The following is a 22,627-nucleotide window of genomic DNA, read 5'->3' as shown; positions in this document are numbered from 1 at the left end:
AGATCAGTGGGTGGCTGAGGGAACACAGAGAGAGGCATGCGGTAGCAGGATGGAGCCTGAGACCACAGATCAGAGGGTGGCTGAGGGAACACAGAGAAAGGCATGCAGTGGCAGGATGGAGCCTGAGACCACAGATCAGAGGGTGGCTGAGGGAACACAGAGAAAGGCATGCAGTGGTAGGATGGAGCCTGAGACCACATATCAGAGGGTGGAGATCAGAAGGTGGCTGAGGGAACACAGAGAGAGGCATGCGGTGGCAGGATGGAGCCAGAGGCCACAGATCAGAACACAGAGAGAGGCATGCAGTGGCAGGATGGAGCCTGAGACCACATATCAGAGGGTGGCTGAGGGAACACAGAGAAAGGCATGCGGTGGTAGGATGGGGCCTGAGACCACAGATCAGAGGGTGGCTGAGGGAACACAGAGAGAGGCATGCGGTGGCAGGATGGAACCTGAGACCACATATCAAAGGGTGGAGATCAGAGGGTGGCTGAGGGAACACAGAGAGAGGCATGCGGTGGTAGGATGGGGCCTGAGACCACAGATCAGAGGGTGGCTGAGGGAACACAGAGAGGGGCATGCGGTGGAAGGATGGAGCCTGAGACCACATATCAGAGGGTGGAGATCAGAGGATGGCTGAGGGAACACAGAGAAAGGCATGCAGTGGCAGGATGGAGCCAGAGGCCACAGATCAGAACACAGAGAGAGGCATGCGGTGGCAGGATGGAGCCAGAGGCCACAGATCAGAGGATGGCTGAGGGAACACAGAGAGAGGCATGCGGTGGCAGGATGGAGCCAGAGACCACAGATCAGAGGGTGGCTGAGGGAACACAGAGAGAGGCATGCGTGGCAGGATGGAGCCAGAGGCCACAGATCAGAACACAGAGAGAGGCATGCAGTGGCAGGATGGAGCCTGAGACCACATATCAGAGGGTGGCTGAGGGAACACAGAGAAAGGCATGCGGTGGCAGGATGGAACCTGAGACCACATATCAAAGGGTGGAGATCAGAGGGTGGCTGAGGGAACACAGAGAGAGGCATGCGGTGGTAGGATGGGGCCTGAGACCACAGATCAGAGGGTGGCTGAGGGAACACAGAGAGGGGCATGCGGTGGAAGGATGGAGCCTGAGACCACATATCAGAGGGTGGAGATCAGAGGATGGCTGAGGGAACACAGAGAAAGGCATGCAGTGGCAGGATGGAGCCTGAGACCACAGATCAGAGGGTGGAGATCAGAGGGTGGCTGAGAGAACACAGAGAGAGGCATGCAGTGGCAGGATGGAGCCTGAGACCACATATCAGAGGGTGGCTGAGAGAACACAGAGAAAGGCATGCAGTGGCAGGATGGAGCCTGAGACCACATATCAGAGGGTGGAGATCAGAGGGTGGCTGAGGGAACACAGAGAGAGGCATGCGGTGGTAGGATGGGGCCTGAGACCACAGATCAGAGGGTGGCTGAGAGAACACAGAGAAAGGCATGCAGTGGCAGGATGGAGCCTGAGACCACATATCAGAGGGTGGAGATCAGAGGATGGCTGAGGGAACACAGAGAGAGGCATGCAGTGGCAGGATGGAGCCTGAGACCACATATCAGAGGGTGGAGATCAGAGGGTGGCTGAGGGAACACAGAGAGAGGCATGCGGTGGCAGGATGGAGCCAGAGGCCACAGATCAGAACACAGAGAGAGGCATGCGGTGGCAGGATGGAGCCAGAGGCCACAGATCAGAGGCTGGCTGAGGAACACAGAGAGAGGCATGCGGTGGTAGGATGGGGCCTGAGACCACAGATCAGAAGGTGGCTAAGAGAACACAGAGAAAGGCATGCAGCGGCAGGATGGAGCCTGAGATCACATATCAGAGGGTGGAGATCAGAGGATGGCTGAGGGAACACAGAGAAAGGCATGCGGTGGTAGGATGGGGCCTGAGACCACATATCAGAGGGTGGAGATCAGTGAATGGCTGAGGGAACACAGAGAGAGGCATGCAGTGGCAGGATGGAGCCTGAGACCACATATCAGAGGGTGGAGATCAGAGGGTGGCTGAGGGAACACAAAGAAAGGCATGCGGTGGCAGGATGGGGCCTGAGACCACAGATCAGAGGGTGGAGATCAGAGGGTGGCTGAGGGAACACAGAGAGAGGCATGCGGTGGCAGGATGGAGCCTGAGACCACATATCAGAGGGTGGAGATCAGAGGGTGGCTGAGGGAACACAAAGAGAGAGGCATGCGGTGGCAGGATGGAGCCAGAGGCCACAGATCAGAGGGTGGCTGAGGAAACACAGAGAAAGGCATGCGGTGGCAGGATGTAGCCTGAGACCACAGATCAGAGGGTGGCTGAGGGAACACAGAGAAAGGCATGCAGCGGCAGGATGGAGCCTGAGATCACATATCAGAGGGTGGAGATCAGAGGATGGCTGAGGGAACACAGAGAAAGGCATGCGGTGGTAGGATGGGGCCTGAGACCACATATCAGAGGGTGGAGATCAGTGAATGGCTGAGGGAACACAGAGAGAGGCATGCAGTGGCAGGATGGAGCCTGAGACCACATATCAGAGGGTGGAGATCAGAGGGTGGCTGAGGGAACACAGAGAGAGGCATGCGGTGGCAGGATGGAGCCAGAGGCCACAGATCAGAACACAGAGAGAGGCATGCAGTGGCAGGATGGAGCCTGAGACCACATATCAGAGGGTAGAGATCAGAGGGTGGCTGAGGGAACACAGAGAGAGGCATGCGGTGGTAGGATGGGGCCTGAGACCACAGATCAGAGGGTGGCTGAGAGAACACAGAGAGAGGCATGCAGTGGCAGGATGGAGCCTGAGACCACAGATCAGAGGGTGGCTGAGAGAACACAGAGAAAGGCATGCAGTGGCAGGATGGTGCCTGAGACCACATATCAGAGGGTGGAGATCAGAGGGTGGCTGAGGGAACACAGAGAGAGGCATGCGGTGGTAGGATGGGGCCTGAGACCACAGATCAGAGGGTGGCTGAGAGAACACAGAGAGAGGCATGCGGTGGTAGGATGGGGCCTGAGACCACAGATCAGAGGGTGGCTGAGAGAACACAGAGAAAGGCATGCAGTGGCAGGATGGAGCCTGAGACCACATATCAGAGGGTGGAGATCAGAGGGTGGCTGAGGGAACACAGAGAGAGGCATGCGGTGGCAGGATGGAGCCAGAGGCCACAGATCAGAACACAGAGAGAGGCATGCGGTGGCAGGATGGAGCCAGATGCCACAGATCAGAGGATGGCTGAGGGAACACAGAGAGAGGCATGCGGTGGCAGGATGTAGCCTGAGACCACAGATCAGAGGGTGGCTGAGGGAACACAGAGAGAGGCATGCAGTGGCAGGATGGAGCCAGAGGCCACAGATCAGAACACAGAGAGAGGCATGCGGTGGCAGGATGGAGCCAGAGGCCACAGATCAGAGGGTGGCTGAGGGAACACAGAGAGAGGCATGCGGTGGCAGGATGGAGCCTGAGACCACAGATCAGAGGGTGGCTGAGGGAACACAGAGAGAGGCATGCGGTGGCAGGATGGAACCTGAGACCACAGATCAGAACACAGAGAGAGGCATGCGGTGGCAGGATGGATCCTGAGACCACATATCAGAGGGTGGAGATCAGAGGGTGGCTGAGGGAACACAGAGAGAGGCATGCGGTGGCAGGATGGAGCCAGAGGCCACAGATCAGAACACAGAGAGAGGCATGCGGTGGCAGGATGGAGCCAGAGGCCACAGATCAGAGGATGGCTGAGGGAACACAGAGAGAGGCATGCGGTGGCAGGATGTAGCCTGAGACCACAGATCAGAGGGTGGCTGAGGGAACACAGAGAGAGGCATGCAGTGGCAGGATGGAGCCAGAGGCCACAGATCAGAACACAGAGAGAGGCATGCGGTGGCAGGATGGAGCCAGAGGCCACAGATCAGAGGGTGGCTGAGGGAACACAGAGAGAGGCATGCGGTGGCAGGATGGAGCCAGAGACCACAGATCAGAGGGTGGCTGAGGGAACACAGAGAGAGGCATGCGGTGGCAGGATGGAGCCAGAGGCCACAGATCAGAACACAGAGAGAGGCATGCGGTGGCAGGATGGAGCCTGAGACCACATATCAGAGGGTGGAGATCAGAGGGTGGCTGAGGGAACACAGAGAGAGGCATGCGGTGGCAGGATGGAGCCAGAGGCCACAGATCAGAACACAGAGAGAGGCATGCGGTGGCAGGATGGAGCCAGAGGCCACAGATCAGAGGATGGCTGAGGGAACACAGAGAGAGGCATGCGGTGGCAGGATGGAGCCTGAGACCACAGATCAGAGGGTGGCTGAGGGAACACAGAGAGAGGCATGCAGTGGTAGGATGGGGCCTGAGACCACAGATCAGAGGGTGGAGATCAGAGGGTGGCTGAGGGAACACAGAGAGAGGCATGCGGTGGTAGGATGGGGCCTGAGACCACAGATCAGAGGGTGGCTGAGAGAACACAGAGAAAGGCATGCAGTGGCAGGATGGAGCCTGAGACCACATATCAGAGGGTGGAGATCAGAGGATGGCTGAGGGAACACAGAGAGAGGCATGCAGTGGCAGGATGGAGCCTGAGACCACATATCAGAGGGTGGAGATCAGAGGGTGGCTGAGGGAACACAGAGAGAGGCATGCGGTGGCAGGATGGAGCCAGAGGCCACAGATCAGAACACAGAGAGAGGCATGCGGTGGCAGGATGGAGCCAGAGGCCACAGATCAGAGGATGGCTGAGGGAACACAGAGAGAGGCATGCGGTGGCAGGATGGAGCCTGAGACCACAGATCAGAGGGTGGCTGAGGGAACACAGAGAGAGGCATGCAGTGGTAGGATGGGGCCTGAGACCACCATTATTAGATCGACACTAAAAGGATCTACAGGTAATAGGTCTACCACTAATAATAGACATGCATTAGGCCGACAGGGTCAAATGGTCAACATAGAATATGTAGACATTAGGAAAGGTCGACATGGTCAAAAGGTCGACATGGAAATGGTTGACACAAAAAAGGTAGACACAATTTTTTTTGTTTTTTAGAGTGTTTTGTCACTTTTCTGCCACAAAGAAGCTTTATTAGTGTACCGCTTCGCTCGCCATGCTTCGGGCAAGGAGCCGCGCTCCGCTACCGCAGCGCCCAACACAGGTTACTATTCCCTGCTGTAGTCCACGTGGATGGTACAGTATGAAAAAGTTGAAAAAAAAACTGGAAAAAAAAACCCTTCTGTCTACCATATGTGTGTCGACCATCATGATGTCGAACGTTTGACCCTGTCGACATGTTGTACTGTCTACCTTGTACATGTCGACCTTTTGACCCTGTTGACCTAATGCATGTCTACTATTGGTGGTAAACCTATAGACTATAGATCTATAGTCTAGATCTGGGAGGATGCAGCCATTGTTGGGGGTGGAATCTCTGTTGTTGCAGCTGGTGTTGCGGGCAGGACCTGTAATGATGTAGCCGATGCTGAGGGTGAGCTCTGGAACAATACAGTCATGGTGGGGGCCGGATCTGGGACAATACAGGCATGTTGGGGGCGGGATCTGGGACAATACAGGCATGTTGGGGGCGGGATCTGGGACAATACAGGCATGTTGGGGGCGGGATCTGGGACAATACAGTGATGTTGGGGGCGGGATCTGGGACAATATAGCCATATTGGGGCGGGATCTGGGACAATACAGCCATGTTGGGGGCGGGACCTGGGACAATACAGTCATGTTGGGGCCGGGATCTGGGACAATACAGTCATGTTGGGGGCGGGATCTGGGACAATACAGGCATGTTGGGGGTGGGACCTGGGACAATACAGGCATGTTGGGGGCGGGACCTGGGACAATACAGTGATGTTGGGGGTGGGATCTGGGACAATACAGCCATGTTGGGGCGGGATCTGGGACAATACAGTCATGTTGGGGGCGGGATCTGGGACAATACAGTCATGTTGGGGGCGGGATCTGGGACAATACAGGCATGTTGGGGGCGGGATCTGGGACAATACAGGCATGTTGGGGGTGGGATCTGGGACAATACAGTGATGTTGGGGGCGGGCTCTGGGACAATACAGCCATGTTGGGGGCGGGATCTGGGACAATACAGGCATGTTGGGGGCGGGATCTGGGACAATACAGGCATGTTGGGGGCGGGATCTGGGACAATACAGGCATGTTGGGGGCGGGATCTGGGACAATACAGGCATGTTGGGGGCGGGATCTGGGACAATACAGGCATGTTGGGGGCGGGATCTGGGACAGTGCAATCCATGGTGTGGGAGGAATCTGGGACAATATAGTCATGTTGGGGGCGGGATCTGGGACAATACAGTCATGTTGGGGGTGGGCTCTGGGACAAAACAGTGATGTTGGGGGCAGAATCTGGGACAATACAGTCAATGTTAGGGGTGGGATCTGGGGCAATACAGTCATGTTGGGGGCGGGACCTGGGACAATACAGTGATGTTGGGAGAGGGATCTGGGACAATACAGTGATGTTGGGGGCGAGATCTGGGACAATACAGGCATGTTGGGGGCGGGACCTGGGACAATACAGGCATGTTGGGGGCGGGACCTGGGACAATACAGTGATGTTGGGGGTGGGATCTGTGACAATACAGTGATGTTGGGGGAGGGACCTGGGACAATACAGTCATGTTGGGGGCGAGATCTGGGACAATACAGTCATGTTGGGGGCGGGACCTGGGACAATACAGTCATGTTGGGGGCGGGACCTGGGACAATACAGTCATGTTGGGGGCGGGATCTGGGACAATATAGTCATGTTGGGGGCGGGATCTGGGACAATATAGTCATGTTGGGGGCGGGATCTGGGACAATATAGTCATGTTGGGGGCGGGATCTGGGACAATACAGTCATGTTGGGGGTAGGATCTGGGACAATACAATGATGTTGGGGGCGGGATCTGGGACAATACATCACATTGGGGGCGGCACCTGGGACAATACAGTGATGTTGGGGCGGGACCTGGCACAATACAGTCATGTTGGGGGCGGGACCTGGGACAATACAGTCATGTTGGGGGCGGGACCTGGGACAATACAGTCATGTTGGGGGCGGGATCTGGGACAATACAGCCAATGTCGTGGGTCGGACCTGGGACAATACAGTCAATGTAGTGGGCGGGACCTGGGACAATACAGTCATGTTGGGGGCGGGATCAGGTACAATACAGGCATGTTGGGGGTGGGATCTGGGACAATATAGTCCTGTTGGGGGCGGGATCTGGGACAATACAGTGATGTTGGGGGCATGATCTGGGACAATACAGTGATGTTGGGGGCGGGATCTGGGACAATACAGTGATGTTGGGGGCGGGACCTCAGACAACACAGTCATGTTGGAGGCGGGACCTGGGACAATATAGTCATGTTGGGGGCGGGATCTGGTACAATATAGTCATATTGGGGGCGGGACCTGGGACAATACAGTCATGTTGGGGGCGGAATCTGGGACAATACAGTCATGTTGGGGGCGGGATCTGGGACAATATAGTCATGTTGGGGTCGGGACCTGGGACAATACAGTCATGTTGGGGGCGGGACCTGGGACAATACAGTCATGTTGGGGGCGGGATCTGGGACAATATAGTCATGTTGGGGGCGGGATCTGGGACAATATAGTCATGTTGGGGGCGGGATCTGGGACAATATAGTCATGTTGGGGGCGGGATCTGGGACAATACAGTCATGTTGGGGGTAGGATCTGGGACAATACAATGATGTTGGGGGCGGGATCTGGGACAATACATCACATTGGGGGCGGCACCTGGGACAATACAGTGATGTTGGGGCGGGACCTGGCACAATACAGTCATGTTGGGGGCGGGACCTGGGACAATACAGTCATGTTGGGGGCGGGACCTGGGACAATACAGTCATGTTGGGGGCGGGATCTGGGACAATACAGCCAATGTCGTGGGTCGGACCTGGGACAATACAGTCAATGTAGTGGGCGGGACCTGGGACAATACAGTCATGTTGGGGGCGGGATCAGGTACAATACAGGCATGTTGGGGGCGGGATCTGGGACAATATAGTCCTGTTGGGGGCGGGATCTGGGACAATACAGTGATGTTGGGGGCATGATCTGGGACAATACAGTGATGTTGGGGGCGGGATCTGGGACAATACAGTGATGTTGGGGGCGGGACCTCAGACAACACAGTCATGTTGGAGGCGGGACCTGGGACAATATAGTCATGTTGGGGGCGGGATCTGGTACAATATAGTCATGTTGGGGGCGGGATCTGGGACAATACAGTCATGTTGGGGGTAGGATCTGGGACAATACAGTGATGTTGGGGGCGGGATCTGGGACAATACATCACATTGGGGCGGCACTTGGGACAATACAGTGATGTTGGGGTGGGATCTGGGACAATACAGTGATGTTGGGGGCGGGATCTGGGACAATACAGTGATGTTGGGGGCGGGACCTGGGACAATACAGTCATGTTGGGGACGGGATCTGGGACAATACAGCCAATGTTAATGGAAAGGTTTGTGATGAGGCTGATAATACTGAGAAGGGAAGTTGGGATGAAAGGAAAGACATAAGCGGAGAATCTGGGGATTGAGGACTCACATGTCAGGCAGGATCTCTGTAGCGACACTGATACAGTTGTCCTGAGAGATGCTGAAGTCATGGTATAACACCCAGGCGGGAGGAGAGGCGTGGCCATAGTACACGGATGAGGGATGTAGATTAGCCACGTGTTTGTGTGTCAGCATCACGTAATTCCCTTGCCCATCCACATCACGGGCCACCTGGTGAAGAAGATATATAGACATCTGTGATATGAGTAATGCAGGACTTCCCTGGTACTAATGCTTTATGCAGCGTTCTCACCATAATTATATAAATAGAGGTAACAAGAAAAATGCATTTTTTCTCACGGTAAAATCTCTTCCTCGGAGTCTATCTGGAGGACACTGCGTCATTACCACTGGGAATTCCCAAAGCAAGCTAACAGGGATGGGGGGGATTTCATGTTTGGCAAAGACGCTCACAAAATCTTATTGCCAAAGTTGTCGTCTGCCATCCTGAACATGTGAAAATGGTAGAATTTTGTGAAAGTGTGCACAGACTACCAGGACGCTGCTTTGCACAGCTGCACCACTGAGGCGCCATGATGAACTGCCCAAGACGCGCCCAAAGCATTCGTGGAGTGAGCTTGCAGTGGGATAGGGAGAGGAACAGCAGAAGACAGAGGTGACCGAATTGCAGAGGTGACCGAATGAGCAACAGTGTTTTTAGAAGCTGGCCAACCCCGCTGAGGATCAGCAAAGAATCCACAGAGGAAGCATCCTGCGGGAAGGCCAGAAGAACAATGTCTTGAATGAGATGGAACGCGAATACAACCTTAGGGAGAAAGGAAGGCTTAGTTCTTAAAACCATCTGATAAGAATGGAAAACGAGCAGAGGAGGTTTGCATGGCAAAACAGCCAATTCAGAGACTCTACGAACACCACTTTCAATATGAGGAACCTCGATTCATCAAATTCCAGAGGCTCAAAGGGAGCCTTTTGAATATGTGCCAGTATGAGATTCTGTTCCCAAGGAGGGACAGGAGGCACGTACGGAGGCTGGATAGGAAAGACCCCCTGAAGAAAGGTTTAAACGACTGGAAAGGAGGATAATTTCCTCTGGAAAAAAAATAGATGGCCTTTCAATGAGGAAAGACGGAAGCCTTTGGTCAACCCATCCTGGAGAAAAGACCAGAGCCGAGGCAAACGAAAAACCTCAGCTGAAGACTTAGGCGCTCACACCAGGAGATATACAACCTCCAGACGCTGTGATAAATTTTGGAAGTCACTGATTTTCTGGTTTGATCCATAGTCCGAACCATTGATCAAGACAAACCCTTCACCCTCAAGACGTTGGATTCAAAAGCCATGCCGTCAAAGCCAGACGGTATAAATCCAGGTGCCGACCTTGAAGCAGAATGTCTGGCCGAAGGTGCAGATGGTTGAGTCGCTTGCAACATATGCAAAAGAAAAGCGTACCATTGACAACGTGGCCAGTCTGTAACAATAAGGATGACTAAGGTGAGCCAGTTGCCAAATGCGTTGAGACAATCTTGGAAGCACTGCCAGAGGTGAACATGGATATCCAAGGCAAAACTGCCAAGGAATCATCATGGCATTCACAAGAGTCGACATCATGGCGTCCACAAAAGTCGCGTAAGGGTCTTGTGAGTGATCGCTGTACCGAGGAAGCTTCTGTTCAAGCGATGAAATCTATGTTGGGAGTGGCCCACATAGACACGAGAGTCTGAAACACTTCCTGATTTAGTTCCCAATTGCCTGGATGAAGAATGTGGTGGCTGAGAAAATCCGCTTCCCAGTTGTCCATTCCCGGGATGTAGACTGACACCATGGCTGGAACCCAACGCTCCACCCAACATAGGATGTGGCAGACTTCATGCATGGCCCTCCAGCTGCAAATACCACATTGTTTGTTGATGTAAGACACCGCTGTGGCATTGTCCAACTGGAAGAGAACCGGGTGACCCTGAAGGATGGGTTGAGCTTGAATTAAGGTATGTCGGATGGCTCCCCAGTTCTAGTATGTAAATCAGTAAGGATGTTTCTAGTGCGGCCCAAAGTCCCTGAAAATACTGATCCTGAAATGCTGCGACCCAGGCATCCATGGTGACAATGACCAAGGTTCAAATTGAAAACGAGGAGCCCTTGAACAGGTTCAGAAGCTGAAGCTACTACATGAGGGACTGATGGGTTTGAGGAGAGGCAGAGAAGCTGTTTGTCCAACCAGGAACCAGTCATGAAGAAGCTGAAGTTGAAGCGGGCAGGCATGGAATCGGGATAATGGACCCGCCTCAAAGGTCACCACCATCTTGCCTAGGAGTTGCATGCATATGAGAAGCAACTGCAGCAACGACCGAACATCCTGAATCTTGTCTGGGGTAGAAACACCTGTTAAGGTGTGGAAGTGGAGACCTAGAAACACCATCTGCTGAGAAGGGATGAGCTTGGACTTGGGAAAGTTTACCAGCCAGCCAAAAGACTGGATATAGTCCACAATGAGCTGCTGAGAAGGGAATCGGAAGAAGTTTTGAGCAACAGGTTGTCCAGATATGGAATTATGCTGCCACTGTTGCATCTGAGCAAGGCCACCATGTGAGCAATCATTTTTTTGAACACCCGGGGGCTGCCGAGAGCCCGAATGGTAAGGACTGAAACTGAAAATACAACAGCAAACTGCAGAAGATGGTTGTGGGCATCGCAGTTTGTCACGTGTCATGACTGTATGCATTCTGTGTGCCCTGGGTAAACTGTTCTCACGGTACTAGAAGTAATAACCTGGCCGTGACCATGATGTGAATTATTAAAATGTTTATTTCATGAATGTCTGTTTGGTATTAATGGCTAGTTTCAAAACTGTGTCTACATTGTGTAAGCTACTTGCTGAACCAAGTGGCAAAGTGTGAACTAAGAACCTTTTGAAGGCTAAACTTCCTTGGGAATAGAGTTTGCTGTTCACAGTAGAGGCCCTTGTTCAAGCTTTGGGCCCAGACAAACAAGCTGGGAGAGTGTCTGCTTCATACCGCTTTCAGGTCGCACTGCCAGGTCCTTCCCAGGATACCCAGCATTGGACCCTTTCTCACTGACTTCCTGACCTGGCAATATGCCGGGTTGGGTTGCCATCGTGGGCGGGGATGGAGGCGGCATCAGGGGCGGGTGCAGAGGTGGCGCTGGGAGATGAGATCATATCCACGCCGCCTCTGCCTATACTGTGAACGGGTCGCATCGCCCTCGGCAACCCGTTCACACTGCACCTGACCCGGTAATAACCCTTCTTTATTCCCGGGTTGAAATACCGGGTCAGGCGACCTGGGAATTCGTCAGTGACCCTTTTCACACCGCACAGCGGCCCTCGTCGATCCGGCAATATACCGGGTCGATACTGGGCTATTTGTGCAGTGTGAAAGGGGTATTAGAATGTATTCAGCCTTTCCTGCCATAAATACTATCCAAATTGTGGGATCCAATATTCTACCAAAAGGTATAACTATTAGGCCATGTGCCTTTAAGGTTCCATATGCCCAACTTCCTGAATAGCCAAAATACATTTCTGTCTATGGAAGCCAAAAATTCCCCAGCCTTCATGACGCCTATGACAGAACGGATGGACTCCATTTTGAACTTGTCCCAGTAGAAAAAAGGGTTCAACAGTTTGAGATGTAGGATTGGAAGGAATGACCTGTCTAGTTTGCCCACCAGAAAAAGACTGGAATAAAAACCCAAACCCTGCTGGTGAGGAAGTACTGGAATAATGACGCCGGAAATGGAAAGAGATGAAGCGGCCTGGAGGAGAGCCCATTTCCTGCCAGGATCATGAGGAAGAGGGGTAACAAAAAATAGGTCTTGAATGGGAAGTTCAAGATCCAGAATGTACCGCTCACCCAATGATCCGGCTCTGTTTGAAGCGAAACATCCCAGAACTTGAGCAAGCGGGCCCCCACTACCTGAGGGCTGAGCGCCGATTGTGGAACATCATGCAGAAGGCTTGGTTCCAGGTCGACGGATGACAAGGGATCCACGCCCATGGAAAGCGTCTCTGCAGGGAACATGGAAAGTTCTTCAAAATGACTGGAAACTTCTTCTACCTTGGGGCTGAGATGATCAGGATCTAGGAGCCCTCTGCTATGGAGCCAAGACTGGGAAGTAAGGACTTTTGCCCCCAGTGGCTTGAGAAATAATATCATTGACAAAAGCTTCAGAAATCTGTTCCACTAAAGTAAAGGCCTCAGAAGGATCATTAGACTGAATGCCCGACACAACCTTAACCGCCCGAGCGCTAGTCAAAATAGGGTGAAGTGAAACGCCAGAAAGAGTGAATACAGATTTAAAGATGGCCTTGCTTTTTCTATCCATATGATACTTTAAAGTAACTGTCTGGACTTAAGCAATAACAGTTGCTTTAGTCAACCACGTAATCGGTATGTCCACCTTCGGGAAAATCACCCACAGTTGTGTGTCCTTGTCGGCAAGAGGATAAAGAAATTTACATTTTTTGGGGGCCTGGAACTTAGTATCAGGTTTAAGCCAGGCTTCTTTTAATACCTCCTGAAAGTGGGAAAAAGACGGAAAAACGGAGACCTGCTTCTTCTTGTGTTTGAAAAGAGTGGTGGAACTCAACTCCTGTAGCTGTAGGGTCTGACGAACATCAATTAAAAGATCGACTCCCAAACCTGCCATGAAATCCTCTTCCCAACCACTAGTGTCTCCCCATTCAGGGTTACCTCACCCTCCTCTGGAAATGAAGCAGCTGAATCTGGATCGCCACCAGGAAAGATCAGTGAAGCAGGCACGGATTCACGTTTGGTGACCCTAGATGATGCGACCATTTTATTTAAAGAGGTTGCCATTTTGGATAAACATCTGCCCATATCAGTGTGAAAGTATACGGGAAAACGATGGGGTAAATATGGAATGCCCCATGGTGTGATGAAATACGTATAACCTCTAGGATCTCCGTTCTCACAGTTATAATAATCCCACCTTCAGGAAACCTCCGGATAACAGCGCCTTTGTGATGTTCAGCATGCAGTCCTCGTCAGGGAAAGCCGGAGCAGAGATTGGGAGCTCGATCCTCTGCATGATATCGGTCAGTTCTGCACGGAGCATATCAGCCTGGTGCAGAGCCCGCGGGCATACTGCAAAATGGGCACACCAGCTGTCACCCTCTACAAAATACAAAGGTAGCTCGTTACTATTTCATTATACAGTGCAGAGAAGAGAAAGCAGGACACTACCCCCTGCCTATAGGGAATAAAGAAACACAGGGACGATGGAGGAACAATAATAACAAGACAATCTTACATAATACATTGTTAAATCTCTTTCTGCGAGGTACGCTGGGGTTCCACAGGGAATAACATTGGGGTCTAGAGTTGAATCTTGATCCGAGGCACCAACAGGCTAAAGCTTTGACTGTTCCCAGGATGCACTGCACCGCCTCCTCTATAGCCCCGCCTCCAGGCACTGAAGCTCAGTTTTGTTAACCAGTCCAATGCAGTAGCAGGTAAGAGAGACGGAAGATGTTAGTCACATAGAACCACATTCTCACGACAGGAGAAGGTATCAGCGGCTAATGCAATACAAACCCAAAGAAGCTAAGTGCGTCAGGGTGGGCGCCCTGTGGAACCCAGTGTACCTTGCAGAAAGAGATTTAACAAAGGTAAGTTCTTACTATAAATCTAATTTTCTGCAGCGGGGTACACTGTATTCCACAGGGAATAACATCAGGGATGTCCTAAAGCAGTTCCTCATGGGAGGGGACGCACTGTAGTGGGTACAAGAACCCGGCGTTCAAAGGAAGCATCGAAGGCATAGAACCTTATGAACGTGTACACAGAGGACCACGTAGCTGCCTTGCACAATTGCGGACGCGCCACGGTGGGCCGCCCAAGAAGGTCCAAAAGACCGAGTAGAATGGGCTTTGATAGCAGCAGGAGCTGGAAGTCCAGCCTGTACATAAGCTTGTGCAATCACCATTCTAATCCATCTGGCCAAGGTCTGCTTATTCGCAGGCCAGCCACGTTTATGAAAACCAAACAGTACAAAGAGAGAATCAGATCTCCTAAGGGAAGCAGTTCTCCTCACATAGATACGGAGAGCCCGTACCACATCCAAAGACCGCTCTTTGGAGGTCAAACCAGGAGAGACAAAGGCCGGAACCACAATCTCACAATGTCTCTGTCACAACTGAGGGCTGGTGCTGACCAGGGGGAAGCCTCAGTTGTAGGGGCTGAGGTATATGTGTACCTGGGAGGCAGTACAGGGTTCTTGGACATGCAGGGAACCTTTAGAACAAATGCCCGAAGGCGTGACCACGACAACAAGGGAAAGTTCAAAGGTTTTATTAAACACAGTTCAGAGGAATACTGATGACTTGGTACTGGTAATAGGAAACACAGTTCAGAGAAATACTTGGGATCGATGACGGAACACCGATGGTGACTTTGGGATCGTTGGTAAGCTTTGAGTGAAGCTGGGGTTCGCAGATAGAAATGCTCTATTGTACTTAGAAGCACAGGTGAAGCATGAAGTGATGCTGGGGATCGCTGGAGAGCTGTAGAAGAAGCTGGAGAATGGCTGCTGGAAAGCCGGAGTTCAGACACAGGTGAATCAGGGTAGACTGTAGAGGGTTAATCACTGGAGTGTCGGGTTACACTGCAGAGTATAATCACCAGGGAGTCAGGCTGTACTGCAGAGAAAGTCCATGGGAGGACTGCACACTGGAATCACTGAAGACAATTGAAGCACTGACATCTTTCCACCCCAGGAACAGGATATTTATACCTGCTGGGAAGCAGGGATTGGCTGGCTGATTAACCAGAGACCAGAGTGCAGCTGCTGTGTAATCAGGCTGAGAACAGAGTGCAGCTGATAGGCTGAAAGGTAACATGTGATTAGGAAAACATGGCTGCGCCCATGGTAGCTTTTGGAGGGAAAGATTGTTTGTAACTTGAATGTGAGCTTTAACCATGAAGCTGCCAGAATCACAGTAAAGAGATTTGAGACAATGAGATGCAGCGTGCTGCACACAGACAGTGCAGATGGAATCCAGGCTTGGAACACTGGGACAGTCTCAGGAGGCATTTGGAAGGTAATTACTGATAAGGAATTACCTAGATCGTGACAGCACCCCCTCCTTTAGGAGTGGCCCCAGGACACTTCTTATTAGTTCTTTACCTGAACAAATGGAAGGATCTAGATTGAATCCTGATGAACTTGAACTGGCTGGGACCAGAGGAGACTGTACCGGATCTATGGACGAGACCAAATTAAGTCCAGACAACCTTGAACCGGTTGAGACCGGCAGAGACTTTAGACCGACGGATAGGACCGGATTAGATACGAAGGTATTGGAATCGGCTGGAACCGAAGGAGGCTGATCCGGACAGACGGATGGGACCGGATTGGGTCCAGAAAAGCTTGAACCGGCTGGGACCGGAGGAGTCTTCGGATTGATGGTTGAATCAGCTGGAACTGAAGGAGTCTTTGGACCTACGGATGGAATCAGATTGGGTCCAGAGATAACGGAATCGGCTGGAACCGAAGGAATCTTCAGACAGACGGATGGAACCGGATGGAGTCTAAAGACAGTTGAATCAGCTGGAACTGAAGGAGTCAGAATCCGGTTAGAACCGGAATGAGTGGTATCCGAGTGTTCAGTTAGACCATCCTGGACCTGGTCCATGCTGGATGCCAACAGGGTGGTGCTCTCTGAAGACGGCAAACAGGAGTTCATAACTGCATCTGTAGCACAAAAATTTCCATCTGGGAACTTGGCTCTGGATACTTCCCTTGGGACTGAAACTTTGGTGACCCCTCCTGGGGTTGATGAATCAGACACCTCTCTCAGGGTTGTTTTCTCCAGCACCCTCCTGGGGTTGACAGATCAGAAACTCCTTTTTGAGAAGACTCATATGCCCCTACTAGAGCTTGAACATTGGATACCCCTCCTAGGGCTGTAGACACAGACACCCCCCCTCCTTGGGCTGTAGACACAGACGCCCCTCCTTGGGCTGTAGAAACAGACGCCCCTCCTTGGGCTGAGTAAAGAGCATCATCATTCCAGGAAAGTTCGGACGCTAGGATCTGGTACTGTACCAGATATTTACCGACTGTTCGTGTCCCAAGACGTAGCCGGAGGATATCAGAGGAGGCAGAGGTCACACGACCTGGTTCATCAAAGATGCGCCTGAAGGTTGCCACGAAATCTGCATATGAAGAGAGCAGGGCATCAGACTTCTCCCATAGAGGTGATACCCAATCGAGGGCGGAGCCACTGAGGAGGGAGATGATGTAAGCAACCTTGGTGCGGTCAGTTGGGAAACTGCCAGGCTGTAACTCAAAATATATCTCACACTGATTTAGGAAACCCCGACAGGCTTTTGGGGAACCATCAAACTTGGCAGGTGTCTGTAAATGGAGACAAGGAGCAGAAACGGGAATGGTGGGTGGGGATACGACCAAAGGTACTGCAGTCGGCACACTGGATGCCCCTGAACCACGGAGGGTTACTTGTATTCCATCCAGCTGAGAGGAGAGGTCCTGGAGACAGCGGATCACATGGCCCTGTGCAGTCTCCTGACGTTCAAGGCAGGCTGCAAGTTCTTGCATCGGCCTGGTCGCTTGGACCTGGTCTCCGGCCGGATCCATTAGGTCAGTGCTTACTGTCACAACTGAGGGCTGGTGCTGACCAGGGGGAAGCCTCAGTTGTAGGGGCTGAGGTATATGTGTACCTGGGAGGCAGTACAGGGTTCTTGGACATGCAGGGAACCTTTAGAACAAATGCCCGAAGGCGTGACCACGACAACAAGGGAAAGTTCAAAGGTTTTATTAAACACAGTTCAGAGGAATACTGATGACTTGGTACTGGTAATAGGAAACTGTTAGGCGCCGAGGGTCCGCTCGTCAGTGCGGCCCGGCGCCTAGCAACTAGGGACGCCGCATGCGGACAGCCGCCGGTTCCCTAGCAACGCTAGACGCCGGGCGCACGGAGCCGCACAGACCCTAGCAACGGGGACGCCACTGTCGGACCGCGTTCCCCGTTGCTGGGTCTAAGTTAATCACCTCACTGGTTCCTGGCCGTGCAGCATGCAGCTGCACGGCATGTTGTAATTAGCCCTGTCTGGCTCCTGATTGGAGGGCTTCCATTTAAAGGCACTCTCAGGACTTCTCACAGACGCCGGTTATAGCTTCCTGTTTGCTGTGTCAGTTGCAGAGAGTTTTCCAGTCCTGTTCTATCCGGTCGTTCCTGTCCTCAGTGATCCAGTACTCGGAAGTTGTCATCCTTTCCTGGAGTCCAGACCGAGCACCTTTAACATCCTGTGGTGTTCGTGAGTCGCGGCGTAGCCGTGTGTTGCGGCTTGACCGCTTACTATTTATTATTTTGTTATATTGTGTTTCGGAGCTTTTTGCGGAGGATTCCGCTCCCACAAATCCACTCTGGTATCCAGCGGTGCTGGATAGGAGTAACGGATTAGTGGATTTTTGGTTGTCCTTTTCCCTGGCGGTTTGTCCGCACATACTTCTGGTTTAAGTTAGTTAGCTTGTAGCCCCTGGCCTGGTTGCTGAGTCAGAGGGCCCCTTGTTATCACCCTGTCTCGGATTTCCCTTTGTCTCCCATTAAGACCTGAGGGGGCATCGGAGTTGGGCAGACATAATCCGCCCTTCAAACGCGGCTGCCATGGGCTCAAGCAACCATAGTCTCGCAGGGGATTTCTGATTACACGGGCGAGACAACGGAGTTAGGGCGCCAGGGGTTACTAGGCTTTCCCGCTCCCGTAACCAGCATTTCCTTCCAGTACTCTGGCCTTTGTCATAAGATCTCCTCTGGTCAGAAGTACTGGAATCATAACATTATAACCGGCCAGACCAAAACTTAAAATTTAACAGGGTTTGATTTTTTCCCTTATTCAGTTTTGAAGATTTGTCGGCCTCATGAATCCCACTGGTTTAGGGCCAAATCCTGGCCAGCTTCTAGTTAGCCAGATTCAAGAACTTACTCAGATGGTTCAGGATCTTTCCCTTCGGGTGAGGTCACAGGAAGATCTTTTACGGACTTCCCCGAGGGTCGTTCCTGAACCGAAAATGCATTTGCCTGACCGTTTTTCTGGTGATAGGAAGCAGTTTTTTAATTTTAAAGAGTCTTGTAAACTTTATTTTCGTTTAAGACCAGTCTCCTCAGGTACGGAATCTCAGCGGGTCGGAATTATTATTTCTTTACTTCAGGGGGATCCCCAGACCTGGGCTTTTGGTTTAAGAACAGAGGATCCGGCATTGTTGTCTGTAGACGCCTTTCTGGGGTCTTTAGGGCTATTGTATGATGACCCTGATAGAGAGGCATCCGCCGAGAGTCAGTTACGTGCTCTCAGACAGGGTAGGAATCCCGCAGAGATTTATTGTACGGAGTTTCGCCGTTGGTCGAACGACTGTGGATGGAATGACCCAGCCCTGCGCAGTCAGTTTCGCCTCGGCTTATCTGAGTCTATAAAAGACAGTCTCCTTCAGTATCCCGCTCCTGAGACTCTCGATAAACTCATGGAGCTTTCTATTAAGATTGATCGTCGTCTCAGAGAGCGGAGGGCTGAAAAAGGAGCACCTGTCGGGTCTACCCCTTGTGTTTTTTCCATTCCTGTGGACATAGAGGAGCCCATGCAGATGGGTCTCTCCAAGCTGTCTCCTGAAGAAAGAACCAGAAGGCAAAATTCTGGTCTTTGTTTGTACTGTGGGGGTAAAGGACATTTTGCCCGTAATTGTCCGAGCAAGTCGGGAAACGCCTCGACCAAGTGAATTGTGAGGGGGTTCACTTTGGTCTGCAGCTTATCTCCTCGAATAATTCCCTGTTAGTCCCAGCTAAAGTTTCCTTTGGCAGCCTCTGTTCTTCGGTGTCGGCTTTCGTTGACAGTGGAGCTGCAGGGAACTTTATGGACTTAACGTGGGCCAAGGCCTTAGGTATTCCTCAGTTAACCTTGGGTAGGCATATCACCATGCATGGTTTAGATGGGAGTCCCTTATCCAATGGGGTTATTTCTCTCTGTACACCCCCTGTTCTACTTTCGGTTGGAGCTCTTCATTCCGAAAAAATTGAATTTTTCCTTACCCATTGCCCAGCAGTTCCAGTGGTTCTGGGTCACCCTTGGCTGGCCTTTCATAATCCCATCATTGATTGGCAGTCGGGGGAGATCTCACAATGGGGTACCATCTGTAATAAGGAATGTATTACGCTTCCCCTCAGAATTGCTGCTGTCATTCCCGCACCCATTCCTGTGGAATACCAGGATTTTGTTGATGTATTTTCCAAGGGCAATGCGGACATTCTGCCTCCCCATCGGCCTTATGATTGTGCTATTGAGCTAATTCCTGGTGCCACATTGCCAAAGGGAAGGTTATATGCATTGTCCGGACCAGAAACTGTGGCCATGAATGAGTATGTTAAAGAGAGCCTAGGGAAAGGATTTATCAGGCCATCTAAATCCCCTTTAGATGCAGGCTTCTTCTTTGTGGAGAAGAAAGATGGATCACTCAGACCCTGCATTGACTTTAGAGCCTTGAATAAGATCTCAGTAAAAAATACTTACCCTTTGCCGCTGATTTCTGTCCTCTTTGATCAGCTGCGTTCGGCTGTGATTTTTTCTAAGATTGACCTGAGAGGAGCGTATAACCTCATCCGAATCAAGTCAGGAGATGAGTGGAAAACGGCATTCAGTACTCAATCGGGTCACTACGAGTATCTGGTGATGCCATTCGGCCTGTCTAACGCTCCGGCAGTTTTCCAGGATCTCATTAACGATGTGCTCCGTGATTTTCTTGGAAGATTCGTAGTCGTCTACTTAGACGATATTTTGATCTATTCTGACTCTATTGAACAACATGTTACCCAGGTGCGTCAGGTTCTTCAAAAATTACGTGAAAATCACCTATATGCCAAGCTGGAGAAGTGTGAATTTCATGTCACGGAGGTATCCTTTTTAGGGTACATTATTTCCCCTCGGGGATTCTGTATGGAACCAAAGAAGCTCCAAGCCATCCTTAGTTGGGCGCAACCCACCAACTTAAAAGCAATTCAGCGCTTTTTAGGGTTTGCGAATTATTATAGAAGATTTATTCATTCTTTCTCCGACCTGGTTGCTCCCATTGTGGCACTGACTAAGAAGGGAGCGGATCCAACCAACTGGTCACGTGAAGCTGAAGTATCTTTTCAGGCCTTGAAACAAGCCTTCATCTCAGCCCCAGTCCTCAGACATCCCAACCCAGAATTGCCTTTCATTGTTGAGGTTGATGCCTCGGAGGTTGGAGTAGGGGCTATCCTGTCTCAGAAGGATCCGGACTCTCTAGAATTACATCCTTGTGCCTTTATGTCCAGGAAATTCTCTTCTGCTGAATCCAACTACGATGTTGGTAACCGGGAATTACTGGCTATTAAATGGGCTTTCGAGGAGTGGAGGCATTGGCTTGAGGGAGCAACACATACCATTTCAGTTTTGACTGATCACAAAAATCTTCAGTACATCGAATCAGCTAAACGGCTGAATGCCCGGCAGGCTCGTTGGGCTTTATTTTTTACTCGTTTCAAGTTTTTTATCACCTTCAGGCCAGGTTCCAAGAATACCAAGGCGGATGCCCTGTCACGCAGTTTTCTTCCAGTTCATGATAACAGTCCTGTTACTCCCATACTTCCTCGGGCAGGTCTCACACAAGATTTATTCACCCAGTTAAAGCAGCTTCAACATCAAGCTCCTGGAAATACTCCTGCTGGTCGTCTTTATGTCCCTGAGTTTTTGAGAGCAACTGTTTTGACTGAGTTTCATGATAGCAAAGTTGCCGGGCATCCGGGGATCTCTAAGACTTTGGAATTAGTCTCCCGCTCAGTATGGTGGCCTGGTCTTTCCAAAGACATTAAGGAGTTTGTTTTTTCTTGTCAAGTCTGTGCACAGCATAAAGTTCCCCGTTCCTTGCCTATCGGTCAACTTATGCCCTTAAATGTTCCTCTCAGGCCATGGTCTCATATTTCCATGGATTTTGTGGTAGACCTCCCTCTGTCAGCCGGATGCCGAGTCATATGGGTAGTAGTGGACCGTTTTAGCAAGATGGCCCATTTCATTGCTCTTCCCCGACTGCCATCTGCCCAGGGATTGGCAGTTTTGTTCCTCCGCCATGTTTTCAGACTCCATGGATTACCCACTGATATTGTTTCTGATCGGGGTCCACAATTCATTGCACAATTTTGGAAGTCTTTTTGTGCCTCATTAAAGATGAAATTGTCTTTAACGTCCGGCTACCATCCCCAATCCAACGGGCAGACTGAGCGAGTTAATCAATCATTAAAACAGTATTTGCGTTTGTACTCGGCCAAACTCCAAAATGATTGGTCCGAGTTTCTTCCTTTGGCGGAGTTTGCTTACAACAATGCCTGTCATTCCTCCACCAATGTGTCTCCATTTTTTACAGTTTTCGGTTTTCACCCCAGGGCTAATTCCTTTTTTCAACATTCCTCTGTCTCCTCGCTGACCTTGACCTCTCATCTCAGACTCATTTGGAGAAAAGTGCACCTTGCTCTCAGAAAAGCGGCATTTCGGGAGAAAAATTTTTCTGACAGGCTCCGGCGGCCTTGCACTTTTAAAGTAGGAGATAGGGTATGGTTGTCGACTCGCAACATTAAACTTCGACAAACCTCAGCCAGATTGGGCCCCAAATTTATTGGACCATTTCATATTATAAAAAAAATCAATCCAGTTGCTTTCCGGTTACATTTACCAAGAACTCTCCGGATCGGAAATACGTTCCATTGCTCCTTGTTGAAACCATACGTTTCTTCCAGTAGATTTCCTCGAAAGGTCTCTCAGGGGAAATCACCAGTAGATGTACATGGTCAGCAGGAGTTCTTGGTGGAGAAGGTTCTCGATTCCAAGTTGTCCCGGGGTCGGCTTTATTTTCTGGTACATTGGAGAGGTTATGGTCCAGAAGAAAGGTCTTGGGTCCTGGATAAGGATCTCCATGCCCCGAGGCTCAAGAGGGCATTTTTTCGAGAATTTCCTCAGAAACCTGGCCTTAGGGGTTCCTTGA

General features: G+C 51.3%; 1 protein-coding gene across 1 annotated transcript in view; it reads right to left on the bottom strand.

Moving 5' to 3' along the window:
• DQX1 (DEAQ-box RNA dependent ATPase 1) overlaps window positions 1-22,627 on the bottom strand; it is a 231,115-nt gene that overhangs the window by 3,083 nt on the left and 205,405 nt on the right. Inside the window, exons 10-11 of the mRNA XM_063926029.1 lie at window positions 13,550-13,734; window positions 8,610-8,791 (exon numbers count right to left, since the gene is read on the bottom strand). Of these exons, the coding sequence (XP_063782099.1) occupies window positions 8,610-8,791; window positions 13,550-13,734 (367 nt within the window). The remainder of the gene's footprint in view (window positions 1-8,609; window positions 8,792-13,549; window positions 13,735-22,627) is intronic.

The sequence above is a fragment of the Pseudophryne corroboree genome, chromosome 1 (genome assembly GCF_028390025.1).
Source record: "Pseudophryne corroboree isolate aPseCor3 chromosome 1, aPseCor3.hap2, whole genome shotgun sequence".
NCBI classification, from domain to species: Eukaryota; Metazoa; Chordata; class Amphibia; order Anura; family Myobatrachidae; genus Pseudophryne; species Pseudophryne corroboree.
The sequence above is the reverse complement of the archived record's forward strand: the minus strand, read 5'-3'. Positions and strand labels throughout refer to the sequence as shown.